Source organism: Metarhizium brunneum, chromosome 1, assembly GCF_013426205.1.
Source record: "Metarhizium brunneum chromosome 1, complete sequence".
In the NCBI taxonomy this organism is placed as follows: Eukaryota; Fungi; Ascomycota; class Sordariomycetes; order Hypocreales; family Clavicipitaceae; genus Metarhizium; species Metarhizium brunneum.
In genome coordinates, this window is record NC_089422.1 from 7,879,850 (window position 1) to 7,897,926 (window position 18,077).

General features: G+C 52.0%; 5 protein-coding genes across 5 annotated transcripts; 3 read left to right on the top strand and 2 right to left on the bottom strand.

Annotated features, from left to right (window-relative positions):
* Positions 1–1,905: 1,905 nt before the first annotated feature.
* Positions 1,906–4,589, top strand: Sh3yl1 (SH3 domain-containing YSC84-like protein 1; the record flags this gene model as incomplete). The annotated part of the gene is made up of 2 exons (XM_066129921.1): positions 1,906–2,200; positions 2,308–4,589. 2 exons carry the CDS (start codon positions 1,906–1,908, stop codon positions 4,587–4,589), a joined length of 2,577 nt encoding a protein of 858 aa, XP_065985658.1.
* A 2,371-nt stretch (positions 4,590–6,960) lies between these two features.
* ARP9 (Actin-like protein ARP9) lies at positions 6,961–9,241 on the top strand (the record flags this gene model as incomplete). The annotated part of the gene is made up of 3 exons (XM_066129922.1): positions 6,961–7,216; positions 7,312–9,124; positions 9,196–9,241. 3 exons carry the CDS (start codon positions 6,961–6,963, stop codon positions 9,239–9,241), a joined length of 2,115 nt encoding a protein of 704 aa, XP_065985949.1.
* A 595-nt stretch (positions 9,242–9,836) lies between these two features.
* On the bottom strand, positions 9,837–11,997 carry G6M90_00g023960 (uncharacterized protein; the record flags this gene model as incomplete). The annotated part of the gene is made up of 4 exons (XM_066129923.1): positions 9,837–9,924; positions 9,991–10,319; positions 10,392–11,176; positions 11,265–11,997. 4 exons carry the CDS (start codon positions 11,995–11,997, stop codon positions 9,837–9,839), a joined length of 1,935 nt encoding a protein of 644 aa, XP_065985574.1.
* A 1,039-nt stretch (positions 11,998–13,036) lies between these two features.
* On the bottom strand, positions 13,037–14,743 carry TDP1 (Tyrosyl-DNA phosphodiesterase 1; the record flags this gene model as incomplete). The annotated part of the gene is made up of 3 exons (XM_066129924.1): positions 13,037–13,470; positions 13,545–14,313; positions 14,387–14,743. 3 exons carry the CDS (start codon positions 14,741–14,743, stop codon positions 13,037–13,039), a joined length of 1,560 nt encoding a protein of 519 aa, XP_065985649.1.
* A 953-nt stretch (positions 14,744–15,696) lies between these two features.
* G6M90_00g023980 (uncharacterized protein) lies at positions 15,697–18,000 on the top strand (the record flags this gene model as incomplete). Its single annotated transcript, XM_066129925.1, has 3 exons — positions 15,697–15,899; positions 15,958–17,587; positions 17,650–18,000. 3 exons carry the CDS (start codon positions 15,697–15,699, stop codon positions 17,998–18,000), a joined length of 2,184 nt encoding a protein of 727 aa, XP_065985610.1.
* Between the last annotated feature and the right edge of the window lie 77 nt (positions 18,001–18,077).

An 18,077-nucleotide genomic window follows, 5' to 3' on the forward strand; every position in this document is an offset into this window, starting at 1 on the left:
GGCCATGATAACTAAAGAGAAAGGAGTGAGGCAAGTAGAAAATGTCACGCAAGACGGAAGACGGAAACAAGAGCAATCGCCATGATGTGGGTTGAATCAACGATACATGCCTGGTCTAACGATGCAAGCCGAGTACTTAAGTACTTAGGTAGGTCAAAGACGCCATCTGAAGTCTCAAGTGCTCAGTGCTGGCGTGGAATTGACCACGGGGCAACATTTGAAATCAATGAGTGACCAGGAAGGCGCGGCACAATCGAAGTCGAAACAACGAGGCAAGTACGGGGTCACTCGAGTCCTTATGGGTGCTGAGGTACCCAGATACCTAGCCTTGTACGGCGCATTTCCAGCAGCACCGAGTACCCGGGTACTGGCTGGGCGATACGAAGTCGCAAGTCGCGCTCGACTACCCTGGTCGACACCAATTGATGTTAGGACGGTTGCTGGTCCCACTGCGCCCACTACGCCCGCTACCACTGACTGCCACTGAAACGAAACACTGACACCTTCAATGTTAACTTGATTGATCACCACCACATACCAAGAACTTGTAAGCAGGTACAGTGGGAGGCCCAAGTGTTTAACCAGGTCATGTATCCAACTATCGTGCTTGATATTATAAGATATTATAGTATGTAAGCGTATACTTGCCGGCGGATAAACCTGTTTTGCCGCAGACTGCGCGTCGCAGCAGTCCATACTGTTAACATTGAATACGCAAAATATGCGGAGGCGCGCCAAGGGCCAAGCGCTAGAGTGCAAGGATAGCCCCCTGCGTTGCACAGATCGCCCTGGAGCAATTGGCTGGTGCCACCACACTCGAGCCAACGTCACCTGTGGCACACCCCTGACATTTCCGAACTGGCTGCATGTGCTGCACTCAACTGTGTTTGTTGTGTCTGGTGTGTGTGCTGGTAGTTGCTGGCCTCGCTCTTGGTTGAGTGCCAAAAGCATGCGCTTGCAGTTTCGGGTGTTGAAACCCGGGCCTCCAAGCCCGATGGCCGCATGCTGGCTGACGCCTGTCCCTCGGACAGTTTGGGTGAGGCAAAAAAATTGATAGTAAATACCTCGTGACTAGGGGTCAGCACATAGGCTCGATGTCGCTTGCCGACAGGAGGTGGCCGAGTGCCGGCGAGTCGGTGAACTGCGCGCGCATTGTAATCATATTTGTGGAAGAAGGAAAAAAAAAAAAAGCTGCCCGGATTCTCCTACTAGCTCATTTAGGCCAGGGCTGCGCTACGGAGCAATGTCCCTGAAATAGCGATTCGAACTGGCCAGACCCTTGAATGACGCGCTGACATGCGATGGCTGTACATTCTGTGCGACTTGACCGTAAACGCGCCAGGCATGCCCTTGCAATTACGATGTTCAAACTTAGAAGCTTGGGGGCCCACAGCGATCCATCGATGCGAGAAGCCGCAGGTCAAAATGCTTGAGCGCGCGTGGCGACGCTCAGTGGATATGCCCAGCGCCCACAGTGCCCCCAGCGCCGCCTCAGCGATGTCCAGTCATTGATGGCTCCAGATGCCAGTCAACCCTTGAGCCAGTTTGAATCAGACTCAGTGCTGGTCTCTCCCGCTACCACGTCCTTGCATGTACCCGCGTATCAAAGAGTGAGTACGGAGTACCTGGGCGCCTGGGTCATGGGTTCTCCATGGAAAGTGCCCAAGTGCTCCTCTGCCAGCGCAATACTCAATACTTGCTTTCTGGCTCTGGTTTATCTCGACGTCCTTCCTACTCATCGTCGACCTCCTCCTCCCCCCCCATCGTCGACTTGGGCGGCATCTCTGCACGCCAGGCTGCTTTGCTGGGCCCCTCTTCCGACTCTCGATTTCTTCCTCTCTGTCGGGTCATCGCCTGAGCGACGACGGTGACGACAGAGAGGCGGCCTTGGCCTTCCCGCCCAATATGCAGCGCATGTCATCGCTTCTGCCCTCATGGGACAAACGAAACTCGACCTCCGGCTCTGCTGCTGCCTCTACTACCCTGAAACCAGGCGGGATTTTTGGCTGGGCCGGCCGCAATAGCAATTCTAATAAAGCCTCTAATTCCTCGGTCGCCAAGTCTCTTGCCCAGATTAATGTTGCCGCTGCCAATGCCAATGCCACTGGCCATGGCGGCAGGGTCCAACGCGAGGCCTTCTGGCCTTCAACACTGGACATGGAGTGCCTCAAGGCAGCCCGCATTTTAAAGTCCTTTTGTGGTGCGTTTGAATCCGGGTGCTTTTCGTCTCTATTCAAATGTCTTTTTCTTGCCTTGCTATCGATGGTCCTCTACGCAAGTTACTAACATGGCGGCGACAATGAATAGTCGATGGCTATCTTGCTCCGATAGACGGCGACACCTCAGCGCGTACCTCAGTCTCGGGCCCTCAGTCCCCTCTCAAAATCACCAAAAAGATACCCAGGCGCATAATACAAAACGCTGCAGGCATCGCCGTCTTCACATGTATGAGGAGCGGCCTGTGGATGACGGGGTCCGGTGGCTCCGGCATTCTCATTGCCAGGAAATCCGATGGGACATGGTCGCCGCCTTCAGGTATTATGCTTCATACGCCGACGCTCAGCTTCATAATAGGTGTCGATGTTTACGACTGTGTCCTTGTTGTAACCAATCTCTCTGCTTTGGAGTCAATCACTCGGCCCCGCGTCACTCTTGGTGAGGACGTGACATTGAACAACGGCCCCTCAGTTACCATGGACGCCGACCATACCAACTTTAACTGGAAGGATCTTGATAATACAGTTTTAGCGTACATGAAAGCCCGCGGCCAACACCAAGCCGTCAATTTGCAGGGCTGCATTCTCACGGAGCGAAGCAACGAGAACGAGCGTTTCTACGGCGCCGACGTGACCCAAATGGATATTCTCGCCGGCAATGTTGCGCGCCATGTTGAGGAAACCAGGCCATTGTTCGAAGTCATCAAGATGGCTGAAGGCCGGACTGACTATGACAAGGCAATTATCGAACAAACTGCTATCGAGCCCGCCCCTGGCGACGCGGTCATTGCTACCCCCAAGTCTACACCAGCGTCTCCACGATCGGTTTTTGGACGCCCCAAACCCGATGATCCCGATCCGTTTGGCGTCCTTGCTTTGGAAATGGCTGGTCTCGAGATTCGCGAGGCTGGCACCCGTCTGCGACCGGCGAGCAACCAATTTGAAATCAACTCCAACACTCGCAGCCCAACCCTTTCCAAGTTTGGACGACAGAGCATCGACACCTTTGTAAGCAAGAGCAACCGAGCCAGCGTATTGTCTTCTCGCACCGTCAAGAGTCAGATGACGGATGCGGGAACACAAACTGGTGGTGCTACAGCAGAAACTACACCGAGCCCAGGCCAAAGCGAAGATGGCCACGAAGGTGTCTCTATTGACCGCATCCCGGAGGTTAAGGAGGATGATGAAGTCGACTACACCGCTGTCGATTTCACACCATTGAGACACATCAGCCAGGAACACTCGATTGACCTTTCCCTTCCTGCTGAAGAGCCGGCGATCCCCCCCAGGAACAGGCTTCGGGCTTCTGTCCCGTCGTCTCGCAGTAGTCGAGACACTGAGCAGCCAACCGGGGCCTCAATCAAGGAGGAGACTCATCAGATGCAGGACGACGAGGACGAACTAGAATACGACACCAACGATGCCGATGACGAGGATGATTTGGATGATTCCGATGAAGAGCCCGTTGTGTTTGAGGTTGCCCAGGTGCAACCTACCAGGACCAGGGCGGTGGCCTCGCGAATGATCCAGGCAAAGGGTAGCGTGGTCACGATTCCCAAGCGAGTTCCTCCTCCACTGCCCACAAGGAGCCCAGCGAGAAACTCTGGATCGATGAAAGGCGACAACTGTACTGAAAGTGGCACAGCTCTGAGCCCTCTGCGCCAGGCGTTCAGCGAAGCTGACTTGCGTGGCGAGGAAGATATCCAAAATGATCAAACCCAACAAAGTCCGACACACGTTATAGTATCTAACAAGTCGGCCGATCTCGGTCAAACTCACGGCAATAACGTCGACGATGTCTTACTAGGAGAGACACTGGCGGACAAACTCCAAGCAGATGAGGCTAGTAAGGCCTCGCCATCCACCAACGAGGCCGTCATGCCGGGCAGTCTTCCCGTTGATGATACGGATGAAGAAGCCAAGCATAGCGACATTGTGAAGTCGGTCGAGAAAATTGTCCCTAATAAATCCACCATCCCAGAAAATGTTCCGTTACCTGCAGACACAGACCCCGAGGACTTGACCTCCAGGCTGGAGGAGGCCGAGTCAGATTATGGCTCCGTTGAAGAGCGCGCGACGGAGGACGATGAGTCCATCAAAACACCCGTAGACAATTCGGACTCGACTACAAGCAAGAAACACACTTCTTCTATTTACACTGGTATGACGGAGGATCGTTGGAGTATTGATCAGTCGTCTTTGACCACTCCCAATTCTGAACGACCATTGTCAGTGGTCGAATACTCAACGGAAGAAGATACACCCAAGAAGATTGCGAAAGAAGTAGAATTGGAAGTCGAAAAGAATGCAGAAAACCGGACAGCTAAAGCGCCAGTTTCGGCAGCATCGGAAATTACTGTTACATCCGCTTAGAGGTGAAGAAGAGCGAGATATAGAACACTATGAAGTTATGACGCATCACTACTCTGAAAGAATGGGAAAGTGGCACTGGGAGGGCACGGGGAATCTCTAATTGACGATGTCAGTCTATTATACTTGACGAACTATTTGGCGACACTTTGCAAAAAAGCAGACCTGTTTTATCTTTCATATCGACACATAATTGGTAGGGGGCATTGAGGTGTATATTACTTGTGGGAACGGGCTCGAGTATCGTAACTGAACTCGCTGTTACAGTTTGGGACAAGGCGTTTGGATCACTCTTGCTAGGCGTCGATTACCTGGAGGTGCGTGGTGGGCTTTTGGACTGCGCTTTATGGCGTTATTTGAGCTTCATGCCTTCCTGTATTGTGCAATATTGGGAAATTTTGGAATTGAAATGGATGAGCGATATGTCCGACCACATGATGGGATGGGATGGGAAAGGAATCGGGCTTAAGGGAGTTTTCTAGGTGGTTCAATTAGAGACATAATGTGGTATCTATCTGATAACGAATGATGTGCCTTGAAATAGCGTCGTCATGACAACTCAGCTTGCGTGCAAAATCGTGAGCCGTTGAAATTCTTTGTGGTCTCCATGTGGTCAGCGAACCCGAACCCGAACCCGAACCCTCTCGAACGACTTTTACGGGACTGGATGCTCGACTTGCTCCGCTGGGCTCAATTTCCAACCCTTTCCACGTTGGTGTCGGCAGGGTTGCAATGCTACACTCTGGGGTTTCAGCTGGTCACCGGGCGGCTAAGCTGTGCTCGTATTGGGTTGCTTATAGTTTAACATGTTCAGTTCTTCCTCGCCATAATATATGTTTCATCCGTATCTGCAACCATATCCGTCGTGGAGGTCCGGCAAACCACCCAGCAGCCTCCGGGCCGGGGAATCCGTAACCGGGTGGCTAGCCGTGATGATAGTCCCAAGGGACCCTGATGCAAAATCTCGAGTCCAAGTCTCCATGTGGCCAGGGAGCTTGTCAATATAAATAATACCCCCTTCCATCCCTCTCTACACATACAAAACACTGTACAAGTTGCCGGGGCGAATTCCACCCGGCTTACTATGCAGCTCGCGTGACTGGCAGAGGTCGACATGCCTACAGACCAAGCTCACATTACATTACTGCACGTTGCATTTCCCCTCCTCTCGGCATTGATTCGATTGGATGCCCCAACTGTATTGCTTCTGTGCGGGCATAGCTCGTATCATCGTATTTGGCAAGAAGTGCTTTTTTCCCCCCTCGGGCAGTGTTGGTAGCAATGGGGTTGGTGTAGGTAACAGCTCAAACAGCACTTATATCCTCGTGAATATGCGGTCAGCAAAAGGTATATAAAGCGTGCATGTTGCATGCCTTGAACTTTGAGACTACATGTTGAAATTTGACAGTCCTACTTTCTCTCGCGGCCCTTGTTGAAGAGTACATCCTTGAACAAAGAGACAGACGCACACACACATCAAATGAAGAGCCTCGCATTCCTCTGCCTTGTGGCTGTCTCCTCGGCGGTCGACGTGTACTACTACCGCAACGAATGGTGTGGCGGAACTCCTGTCGGTGGTCGCACGTTAGCCTGTGGAAGGAATCAAGTGCCTCTCTCGCCTTCCATTGGCGGCTTTGATCTCCGCTATACAAATGGTATTGTCGTCGAGTTATATGATCGACGGGATTGCACTGGTGGTCCCTGGTTCACTGATGATGGCAAGGGAGGGTGCGTGAAGGATAGGCAAGCTAGGACGAACTGTCTCAACGTTCGTTGCTAGGTTAGATTTGTTGAAGTGTGAGAAATGGCTGAGACGGCGTGCCGAGGAGCGCTTTTGGTCTTGTAATGGCACGTCGTTCGCAAATTACCAAGATCCGTGCAAGCAAGTGGAAGGCTGGTGAACATGAGTGCTGGTGAACATGAGTATTGTCGCGAGTTTTCTAGTGAGTCAAGGAAGAAATAGTCGAACAGACAAACAATACATGGCGGGTTAAAGAATCCTTATGTGCCGCGCGCGAGACTCCCGCCTCTTTTGCAGTCGGTCAAAGGCTCCTGGATCAATGACTACTCTGGTGATATCAATTGGAGTCGGACACCACCCCGGCACCGCCACACCAAATTAACCAAGCCACATATCGAGATCCCACCCGCCACAAGGCTGCAGGCGCGCAGAGACTCCAAGCCTCGTCGCCAACGGTTGCTCTCTCATGCACGGCATCCTTCGCGACAACGCTGAGCGCGCATGCAGCCACACATTAAAACGAGCGACGCATCCCAAGATCCCGCCGAGTGCTAGCGCCGGGGCTACCAATTGCCTCCTACATAAAGCCGGCACGCGACTCCGCGGAAACGGAGGCGAACTTCGCTGCCCAACATGTCCAGCTCGCAAGCGAAATGGCGCGAGGAGCAGATCCTGATTATCTGTCCTGGCAGCAGGACAACAATGGCGCAGCTGGGATGTGTCGAACTGACGCCTCCGATGCATCGCATTCCCACGAGGATGTTCAAAGACGGAGACGAGTGGCGGCCGTACCATACGTTTCAGCGCTCCAAGGTTGTGAATGGTGTCGAGCAGCAGGAATGGGTGGAGGATGTAGACGAGGACAAGGGTGCTACGTATCCAATCCAAGGTATGCCGAGATGGCCCAGCTATAAAACTGCACCTGGGGATGCAGTCGAACAGACTCAATTTGCACAAGAGAAGACTGACAATGCCCGAAACAAGGCGGACGTATCGTCCAAATGGATGCCTTCCTGGCCTTCCTCGACCATGTTCACAGCTTGCTCACGACGACCTACCATAACACCCCCATTATGCTAATGGCTTCTCCCCAATGGACGAGACCCGATTGTGAAGCCATCGCCCAGTATATTTTTGAGAAGACGCGGACGCCTGCGCTTTGCATGATCCACAGCGGCATCGCAACGCAATACGGTCTCAAGTGGCCCAACATGACCGTTATTGACATCGGCTACGAAAAGGTTGATGTAACGGCAATTCACGATGGGCGAGTTGTGAATCACATTGATGTGGGATCATCGGGTGCTGACAGTCCCATCAGCGGCGGGGAGGTCTTCACGCAACGCTTGATGAAATTGTTGAAAGGCAAGAGCTTTACCCACGGCATGGCCGAGCAGTTGAAGAAGAGCACCATTTGCGAAGTTCTTCCTTATGCTGCCAACGAGCTGGGACTCGTGGAACTGCCCGAGGACTCGGCGCCTGCTGGAGCTCTGCCGGGTGGCTCAGCGGCCGCCGCGGTGCAAGCAGCAGATGCAAGCAAGCCTGCTGAGCCCGTCAAGCCTTCTGCCACAGGTGGTGGTGATAACGGTGATGGCGAATACGCAAACAACAATAACGGCGACGATGATGGTGTTTTGGATGTCGCGGCGATTGTGACGAGCGGTCAAACCAAGGAGTTCCTTGCCAAGAAAGAAAAGGAGAAGGGAAAGCCCGGCCGGAAACCAAAGGTTCAGGATGCCGATGTTGCGCCAGCCAAACCCGCTCGACTCCCCAATTCCAAGAGGAAGATGAATACTTTTTTTTACGACGAGATTGTCCAGGAGCTGGTCCCCCCCGAACCCAAGCAAAATGGTACAAACGGCGCAACAGACACGCCAGGCGACAAGCCCGCTCCAGGCCACCAGCCTCCCAAGGAAGGCGAATCTAACTCTGCTCCTCCTGTAGATGGCGCCGCGCCCGCCTCCAATGGCGGAGAAACTGAAGCCAAACCGGCTGAATTCACCAGTGACGGCGCTTTGCCCGCAGCAGTTCCGGCCCCGGCAGTTGCAGAGTCCAAACCCGACATCACACAAGCAGAGCACACCGTCTCCGTCTCCGTCTCCGACACCCCAGAGTACAGGCCCAAGCGCGTCCGCCGCGACATCGAAGTCGGCCTCGAGCGATTCACTTTCGCGGACCGCCACGAGATTGACCGCATCGTCACCGCCATCTACCGCACTGTCCAAGGCATCGACGACATGTACATGCGGCCCCAGTGCTGGGACAATCTCGTCTTCGTTGGCAACGGGTCCCGTCTCCGCGGCCTCAAGGAGAACATCCTCCAGACTCTCAACGCCCGTCATCTCATCTCGCCTTCCACCGCCACCATGTTCACCTCGGAGCTGCCCTCCAACATGGCCACTCCTTCAGGCACGGGATCCCAAACGCCCACAGGTTCATTCACCGGCGTCCCGCACCAGCTTTCCACGAGCGGCGTGAACCCCCTTCTCCAGGCTGCCACCACGGCCAGCACCCTGGGCATTGGAGCCGCCGGCGGCACAGGAGCAGCCGCTACCCCCGCTGCCGGCTCCGACGCCGCCGGTCCCGCGGGCCATCATTTCCACAGCCAGACACCCACGAGCATCAAGACGGCCAATTTGCCGGGATACTTGGCCGAGTGGACCAAGAATGGCTTCGAGGAGGCCATGTTTCTCGGCGCGCAGGTCGCTGCGCGAATCGCCTTTAGTCTGCACTCTAATATGGACGCGCAGAGTATCGAGGCGCAGCGGTTGATGAGCCTGAGCAGAGTAGACTACAAGTACGTGCCATTCTAACCAGTTGACTCTTTCTGTTCTGTCGATTTTGCAGCGTATACTAATGGTCGTGTAGCGAGCTCGGTCCCAAGGGTATCCGGACACATTCTATGCTGAGTTAGGCTTGGACCTGGCGCGGTTCAATCGGAATGGTAAATTGGAGTTTGGATGTATATTTTTCTTTTTCCGTTTGTCACGGAACAGGAGTGTTGATGGACTGAATCTTTTGGTCAATAAAAAAAGGGGGGGTGCCTCAGCAGCTAAGCAGAAACTGGACAAAGTAGAGCGGAAATTACTTGGGTCTTGTATGATACGCAGGTAGCACATCTATGCTTTTTTCAAGGGCTTGATCTTGCTCCAATGAATGGCCTGTACAAATTGACACCACGACTACTGAGGACATCCAAAGGCACAAACAAAGGAGGCATGTTTCACATACAAGGGTAGAGAAAACACCGCACCGGTTTCTTTTCACGCTATCAAGAGAAGCATATCCAGTACACGGCGGCCATTTACTATACAACGCCTTCCTTCCAAGCGAGCATGCGAGATTCTTTCCAAAACAATGCTTGTAATGCCATCATCACCTTTTGTGTATGCTTATGATCCAACCAGGATGGGAGGGTATATTGCAAAAAGTTGAAAAGGAAAAAAAAAAAGAAACAAGTCGTCAGAATATACGAGCAACTGTATATAGATGTGAGTAATTAAGGATCATTAACCGGCGGCATTTCGGGCCTCTGCTTCAAGGGCGGCTTTATGCCAATCTGTGTGGAGGAGGTATGTGTATTCGATGACAGACACCCTACAAAACGTCAGTTTTTTTTTTCCAAAATGGATTTTGCAAAAAAAGGCAGCAAAGAGCACTTACAGTGCCAAGCCGATCGTAAGACCGATCCACAAGCCGTCAAGGTTCCAGCCCAAGCCGAACGCAAGGCCAAGCGAGATGGGGAGGGAAATCACGTAGTAGGAGATGAGATTAGCTGGCCCACCAATGGATTGCTTGCCAATGCCGCGGAGGAGACCATGAGCTCCTGCGCCGAGACCATCAAAAAGCTGCATGACGGCCACAAGGGGGAGGACGCTGGCGACAATCTTGATGACTTCTGGGTCGTTGGTGAAGAGGATGGGGAGGTGGAAGCGGAGGGACGAGAATATGGTGACGTTGAGGGCGCCAAGAATGCTCGCCAGTACAAAGGTCTATATACTCTGTGTTAGTAGAAGGTGAATGAGAGACAGGGCAGACGACGGAGGGAGTGAGATTCCACGCACCACTTTGCCAGCTATTTTGGCGGCATCCACAAGCCCTGCGCCCATGAGGTTTGCCACTCGTGTAGACGCAGCGATGGACATGGGAAACGGCATCTGGTAAGAGATACTGGATAGGGTGACAAGGACGCTCTGCGCAGCGAGGTACTCGGTGCCGAGCTGGCCAGCCAAGAGAGTCATAATCTCAAAGGCGAACCATTCCGCCTCGACCATGATCATGCCAGGGAGAGCAAGCTTAATCATGATCCACCAGTTGGAAAAGATGCGCTTGCTGAAGCCGCCCCAGCACTGCCTGCCATCGACAAAGACGATGTACAAGAGGAGAAGGATTGGCAATAAGCTCTCCGTGATGGCGACGGCAATTGGGGCGCCGACGAAACCTAGACCCAGTCTCCAGACAAGAAGCCAGTTGATAAAGATGTTGATGGGGGCCGCAACAAGGAGCACGTAAGTAGTTGCCCGGAAAAGGCCCTGCGCCTGGGTGAATCGTTTGCCGACTTCGAAGAGGACGATGCCGGGGATGCTGGCAATCATGACTTTGAGATACAAGGCAGCCAGACGGGCGGTTTCTGCGTCCGGGACGACGTGGAAGAGGATTCTGTCGGCGAATAGCCAGAGAATAGCGACCGGGAGTGACATGAACATGAGAAAGCATGCCATGCGCTGGCATTGTAACCCGACCAGGTGCTTGTGGCCTGAACCGTACGCTTGGGCGCAGAGTGTGTCCAGACTCGTTGCTAAGCCTTGGAAGGGGGCGAGGCAACTGATTGCTTGTGACATGTTGGCCACTATGGTGTCGGTGTTAGTCTTTTCTGAGATGTCTTTTTTTGCATTCCTATCCTGTTGATATGGAGCGCCATGGATAAGATGACTTACATGAAACAGCAGCGAGCTCAACCCTGCCAATTCTGCCCACGGCAAAAATACTCGTCACATTAATAGAATATTGCAAGGCAAAAGTGATAATGAGTGGCCAAGAATAGGCCACAATCGTCTTTGTCTCTCTCTGCCACGTCGTTTGCAGTCGGCCAGACGCAATGGCTTCTTCCCACTGTTGCTCCAATCCATCATCTGCTGACCCGGACCCGGCATCGGAGCCCACGCCCTGACCATGTCCACGTCCATTCAGGAGCGGCGAGGTTTCTGTGGGAGGGTATTCGGGCGATTCCTCGTCGACGGCCTCTCGGGGGAGCTTTGTGCTAAAGAGTCTGTTGTACAGACGACGGGCAAAGGATGGCTTCTGCTTCTGGCTTGCGTGCTTGGGGGGCAGCACATGGTTGTCTCGCAGGAGACTTCTTTCAGCATGGCGAGACTGCCTTCTCTCCATGGGTGTCAGGATGGGCTCGTCAATGGGCTGCGCATTGAAAACTGGTCTTGTTCCGCCATAGGCAACGCCGCTGGGGCGGCGATACATGAGGTGACTGGGACGTTCTGCCTCCCCTTGGTCCTCGATGACGGTGTCGTCATAGTCGTCGTCGGAACAAGCGGCTATGTCTTCTGCAAGAAACCGTCCAGCTAATGGGGAGCTAGACAGAAATCTCTGCTGGGCTGAACTTGACAACACATCGCGGCGACTGGGCGAGGTTCCCATGCTTCTGCCATGCTCCATTTTGACTGGCCCGAGGGTACTCGAAAGGTAGAAAGAGACGTTCTGCGACGAGGAGCGAGGTTATTTGGACCAGCCCTGACTGGCGGGAAGAGGCAGAAGTTAGGCGATGCGTGAATGGCAAAGCAATGCTATGTGACGACACAGTCTAATGTCTGTTGTCATGGAACATACGGAGGTGCGAAAAAGCAGCAATTTCCCTAACAAAACATATTCGAAAGGGCCAATGACAAGCAGATAACAGTACAAGCCTGTAGTTCCTCTCTCTCCAACGTGCCAGAGAAGTGATGTTAGTGAGCAGGGCAGGCACGTGGTGTGATTGAGGAAGGAAGAAAATAAAAACTAGAAATCCCACGATGACCCAACTTTGGACGGGGTCATGGACCCGTCATTCCAAAGAGGAATAGGCGGGTCTTGGAGTAATGTCCAACATTGAAGTCCAGGTTGGCTTCGGCTGTCATCAAAAGTGGGACGGCCAGGTCTAATGACCAGACCCAAACTTTGATATCCTCATAATTATAGTCTGCGCGCCGCTAGCAAGTACCCAAGGTGGTTTGCCTCGGGCAGTCACACAACCGTCAACGCCACTCACGAGGACAAAAAGCGTACGAGACACGCCTAGCCCGATATTTCCAGCCGGTTCCGAGTACGTCGCCGCCATTGGCCATCGCTGCGACATAGGTCGGACCAATCCCGCTTGCCATTTGTTCAACAACCAATCCTTGACTTCATGTACGGAGTGCTCTATGTAAGACATTCATCGTACTGAGTGCTGCCGCTGCCAAATTCGGGAGAGTAGCTGACTCGCTGGTGTAACAATCGAGGGCCTCCTCGTTGAGGCTCTGGTGAGAGGTTACACCGGCGTCGATTGCATCTGGTGACACTGGGCGGAATAGTATGCTCATTGCAGTACGTACATACGTTGTTTGTGCTATGCATTATTTTCCTGCAGCCCATGTCGCCCGATATGTCGACATGCATCAAATTGGCAAGGTCACAATCAGCCACATCCTACCCGGAATACACAATAAGCTTCGGAGAATCATTCCATCCATTGCCGACCGAAACGATCCCGTTCGCTGTGCTGCATTGTTGCGACCCATGGCACTTCTTCCGCGCCGTACCGCTGTAGTGGTAGGCTATAAGGTATCCTGACTCCCATCAAGACGCCGCTAGCACCAGCTTTGGGGCTAGCTTGTTCTTTTGGTTTCTTCGGCACATCAGACTGAAAGGTCCCGACCATTGAAACATCCTGGCCGACTAGACCAGGCCATACCAGAACGCCAATCTCCCAAGATGCCACTCTCAGCTCACCCGACGGCCTCGAGGCCTCTCCCCATGCCTGTTTTGAAATGTTGGCAGATGTAAGCATGGCCCAGTCAATCGAACCCTCCTCGTTATAGCGAATATAAGTCTTAATGTGTGGAGCTGCCCTGTCTCGTCCACCGTTTCTGGTTTTGATTTCAGGTGATGAGGCTGTCCCCAGTCAGACAAAAAACAAAAAGTCTTCATTTGGTAAGAGCGGACAAGCCAAGGCGAACAAGACTCACCAATGCCGTCTGGACTGTCGTTGGCCCAGTGATGTAAGATGGGCCGTAGATAACCCAGTTGCTGAGCTTGTTGAGATGACTGGATTTTAGTATGAATCGAGGCGCCAGATGCATAACCATCTAGAGACTGTCTTATTTCATCTGCTGTGGGAAATACGATGCTAAACTTTGGTCGTTGTAAGGACTTCGTCTTGCTTGTTGCAAGAGAGTCGAAAAGTGTTTTCTGGAGCCAAGTATCTTTGGCCCCTAGTGTTGCAATAGAAGATACTTGTGACACAATTTCTGAACTACCTTCTTTGCACGGAACTGAGCTCAGGTACCTCTTTACACCAGACCAGCCATACGCCGTTCCGGACAGGTCATGTATGTCATGTTTTCCAGGGACACTGGCTATAAGCGCACCTTTGACGCTAGAGAAATCATATTGAACAAGTCGATCTATAAGTGTTCGGCATGTGAGTTTTCGACTGTCATATGACTTTAAATAATTGAGGAGATCGACCTTGAATCTCTCGCCGCTGCCGAATGGCAGGTCGCAATACTCTTGCAGTTGCCTAAGCCCTGGTGGCAACTGAGATAATCGGGGGGTCCTCCAGACGGCATTCGTCATATTCGTCCAGTCCTTTGGTATCATATTGGCTGTGTGAATAATAATCTCTGCAGTGTTGTCGTGGCGGAAGAGTACCATCATTTTCGAGTGATGAGTGCCAAACATTTCCGGCATCGGAGCCACATGGAGTTTCACATTATCAAATTCAGATGATTCCGCCTATGTTACTGTATTAGGAACCAAGACAGATAATCTTCTGGGAATTCTTTAGCGTGATGGAAGCAATCCTTACCGTGAGCGCCAACCGATGTGGATCATCCCTTTTCCAGAATCCGTGGACAACGTGCACATTTACAAGGTGTCTTGTATCCTGGTCAAAAGCGTCCATCAAGAATGGAACGTCGTGCAGGTAGTTGAACTCCCAGCAATCGCTGATGAGTGGATCGCCAAGAAGATCCTTCAAGGTGACAGCGTCGTAGTTGAGTTCCTCGGGAAGATCCCGTATCCAGGTTAGTTGCCACGGGGAGGCCAGCCGCTCGGGTTCACGACGCTGACTCTTCCGAGGAGGGCTAATGGGAGCCGACAGTGATGTAGGCGCATCATTTTGCTCCAAATCATCCACTCGCTGCCGCTTTTGATGTCGCTCCATCACGGTCGTCGGGCTTTGGCCAAGGACAAGCTGAAGTCATGAAGCAAACCGACAGGTGTAATAAATGTGAGAAATGTCAATGATAGGCCACCGAAATATATTCAAAGCGTAGTGCGGGGTACCTTGACACATGTTTTGATGACTCTTGGAAAAGACGGAGACTTATAGTTATTAACACGTTTCAACCCTTTGCGCGGATGCAGTAGCATCTACTCCGTATCTCGTTGTATCATTGGACAAATAATGCGAGATGACGAAATCCGCTAGTTAGACACGGAAAAGTCTACTCTGCGGTTTGTGAGTCCTGGGTGCGTGATACGCGGCGACCTGCCACTGTCTTGCAATGGTGAACAAGATGGGAAGGCAGGATTCTTTCCATTTGGAGGTGCAAGAACATCCCTGTAATTCGATAATGGAGCCTTCAGTTCGCAGATCCGTTCACAGCCAGGAAGCGGGGCGCGAAGCACCCCGTTCTGTGGCGGTGCAGGTATGTGGCTGATACAGCTTTTTGTTTGCAGCGTTTAGGACACCTATGTGGCTTGGCATGGACTGTTTGGCAAATGACTCCTGACACATTGACGTTAACCCTTTTCCCGTCCATTTCGCCTTTGCCGCGCCAACTGTCGTCCGTTTTCCCATCGACATTTCTCTAGTGGCATTGGGGTTTCGCCTGGAAGCGATCACACCTCAGGTGCCCTCATTCATATCTATTTTATTACGACAAATCCACCAATTTCCAGTCCTCTCATCACCTTCAAAATTCATTCTGCTCTGGGTCACCGAATCAACCGTCCCCAAAGTCGCATCACTTATACTGTTCCAGGTTTGAGTGACGACGTTAGTATTCGACTTTTTGCCTCCCATTGCCAGTTCCTTCTCCCTTCGATTTCCCGGATTGTCTTCTGTCCCCGAAATAGGATCCGCACTTGGCGAAGTGCATCGCGTCGCCACACATGAGATCGAGCATCCTTTCGCTCCTGGCCAGCGCGCTGACTCTGGTCGGGGCGGAAGCGTCTGGAGCCTCGGAAACAGAAAAGGATGCTGTTCAGAGTACCATATTCAATAACCAGACCGTTCCACCGCTGGTTGAGCTGACACCATCAAATTGGGCCGATGAGGTCAAAAAGAGCAAATGGCTTCTAGTCAAGCACTTCAGGTACGACGCAACGTGTTGCTCTGCATTTTTAATTATCATGAACTGACTAAATGTTTAGCCCGTGGTGCGGACACTGTATGGCATTCGCCCCAACATTCCAGACCCTGTATGAGTTCTATCACACATCGAAACCTAAAGACGATTCAACTTTCGAGAGCTACTACGACTTCAGATTCGGTGTGATAGACTGCACAGTTTATGCAGATCTGTGCAGCGAGCACAATGTTGCGGCATTCCCAACGACAGTTCTGTTCGAAAACGGCGCAGCGTTTGATCGGGTTCAGGGCGCCAAGGGTATAACCGTTGTTCACAATTTGATTGAAAGGGGACTCGAAAAAGAACATCCTGGTTCCCGGCCCAAGACTATAGACCTGCCTGAACCAGGTGCCACAGAGTCCCCAAAGAAACCTACAGCCACTACTGAGGATGATGTAAAGAAGGATGAAGAGCCCAAGAAGGATGAAGAGCCCAAGAAGAATGAGGAGCCCAAGAAGAACGAGGAGCCCAAGAAGAATGAGGACGCCAAGAAGGATGAGGATGGCAAGCCTTCCAAGAAGCCATTGGGAAATGACTGGAAGGTTCCCACAGCTGGAGAATTAGAAAAGGAGAGAAAGCCTAAAAAACCAACTGTCACACCTAACCCTGAGGGTGTATCAATTCCTTTCACGGCCGAAAGCTTCCAGAAGTTAGTGACCCAGACCCAGGACGCTTGGTTCATCAAATTCTATGCCCCTTGGTGTCCCCATTGCAAGGCAATGGGCCCTACTTGGGAGCAACTTGCCAAGACAATGCGAGGCAGGTTGAATATTGGCGAAGTCAACTGCGACAAGGAGTCTAGGCTCTGTAAGGACGTTCATGCCACGGCATACCCGACGGTTATTTTCTTCAAGGGCGGCGAGAGAGCGGAGTACTCGGGTCTTCGTGGCCTGGGCGACTTTGTACAATTTGCTGACAAGGCAGTCGACCTCGCCAGCGGCATTCCCGATGTTAATGCGACATCATTCAAGGCAATGGAGGAGACCGAGGACGTCATATTTATGTACTTTTACGATCATGCCACGACGAGTGAGGATTTCAGAGCCTTGGAAATGATCCCGCTGAGTCTCATCGGTCACGCTAAACTAGTCAAGACCAATGATCCCACACTGTATGAACGCTTCAAGATCACAACCTGGCCTAGGCTACTGGTTTCACGAGAAGGCAGGCCAACCTACTATCCACCAATCACACCCAATGAAATGCGAGATAAGAACGAAGTCTTAAACTGGATGAGGTCTGTTTGGCTTCCCCTAGTGCCAGAGTTGACTCCTTCAAATGCTCGCCAGATTTTCAATGGCAAACTTGTGGTTCTCGGTATTTTGAGTCATGTGGATAAGGATTCGTTTTCTAGTTCCCTTCGCGAAATGAAGAGCGCGGCAAACGAGTGGATGGACAGACAGATTCAGGAGTTTCAACTCGAACGTAAGAAGTTGCGGGACTCTAAACAAATGAGAATCGAAGAGGCCGAAGATCGAGGGGATCAGCGCGCTTTGCGAGCCGCCAAGGGGATTCGTGTTGATATGAACAATTCTGGTCGCAAGGAAGTGACTTTTGCTTGGGTTGACGGTGTATACTGGCAACGTTGGATCCGACAAACCTACGGCATTGACGTCAAGGATGGTGAGAAAATTATCATTAACGACGAAGACGTAAGTTACTCATTAGTAAAATATCGCATGGCAGTAATCTTCCAATACTAACGATGCTACAGAACCGTCGGTACTGGGACCAAACGGTAACGGGTAACTACATTATGGTTAGCCGTACCTCAATCATGGAGACACTTGACAAGATTGTGTATGGTCCGCACGTCATTAAGTACAAGCTTACCGTGTCTACGATCGAGAAGATCTTCTTTGATATCAAGGTCGCCTTCGTTGAGCACCCATACCTGTCTATGGGCTGCGTTCTTGGTATGGCTTTCGGTACTCTGTCATGGCTACGTGGTCGTTCTCGTCGTGCTCGGGGTGGACACTTCAGACTGGATGATGCCATGGGTATCAATCAACTCAAGGAAGGTCTATTAGGTATGAATGGCAACAGCAACCAAAAAGCTGATTAGCCGCGAGCAAAATACCTTGCCCAGTGCGGATTATTTTGGAAAGGAAAGCAGCTTGCACCAGTATCATTTACCAACGG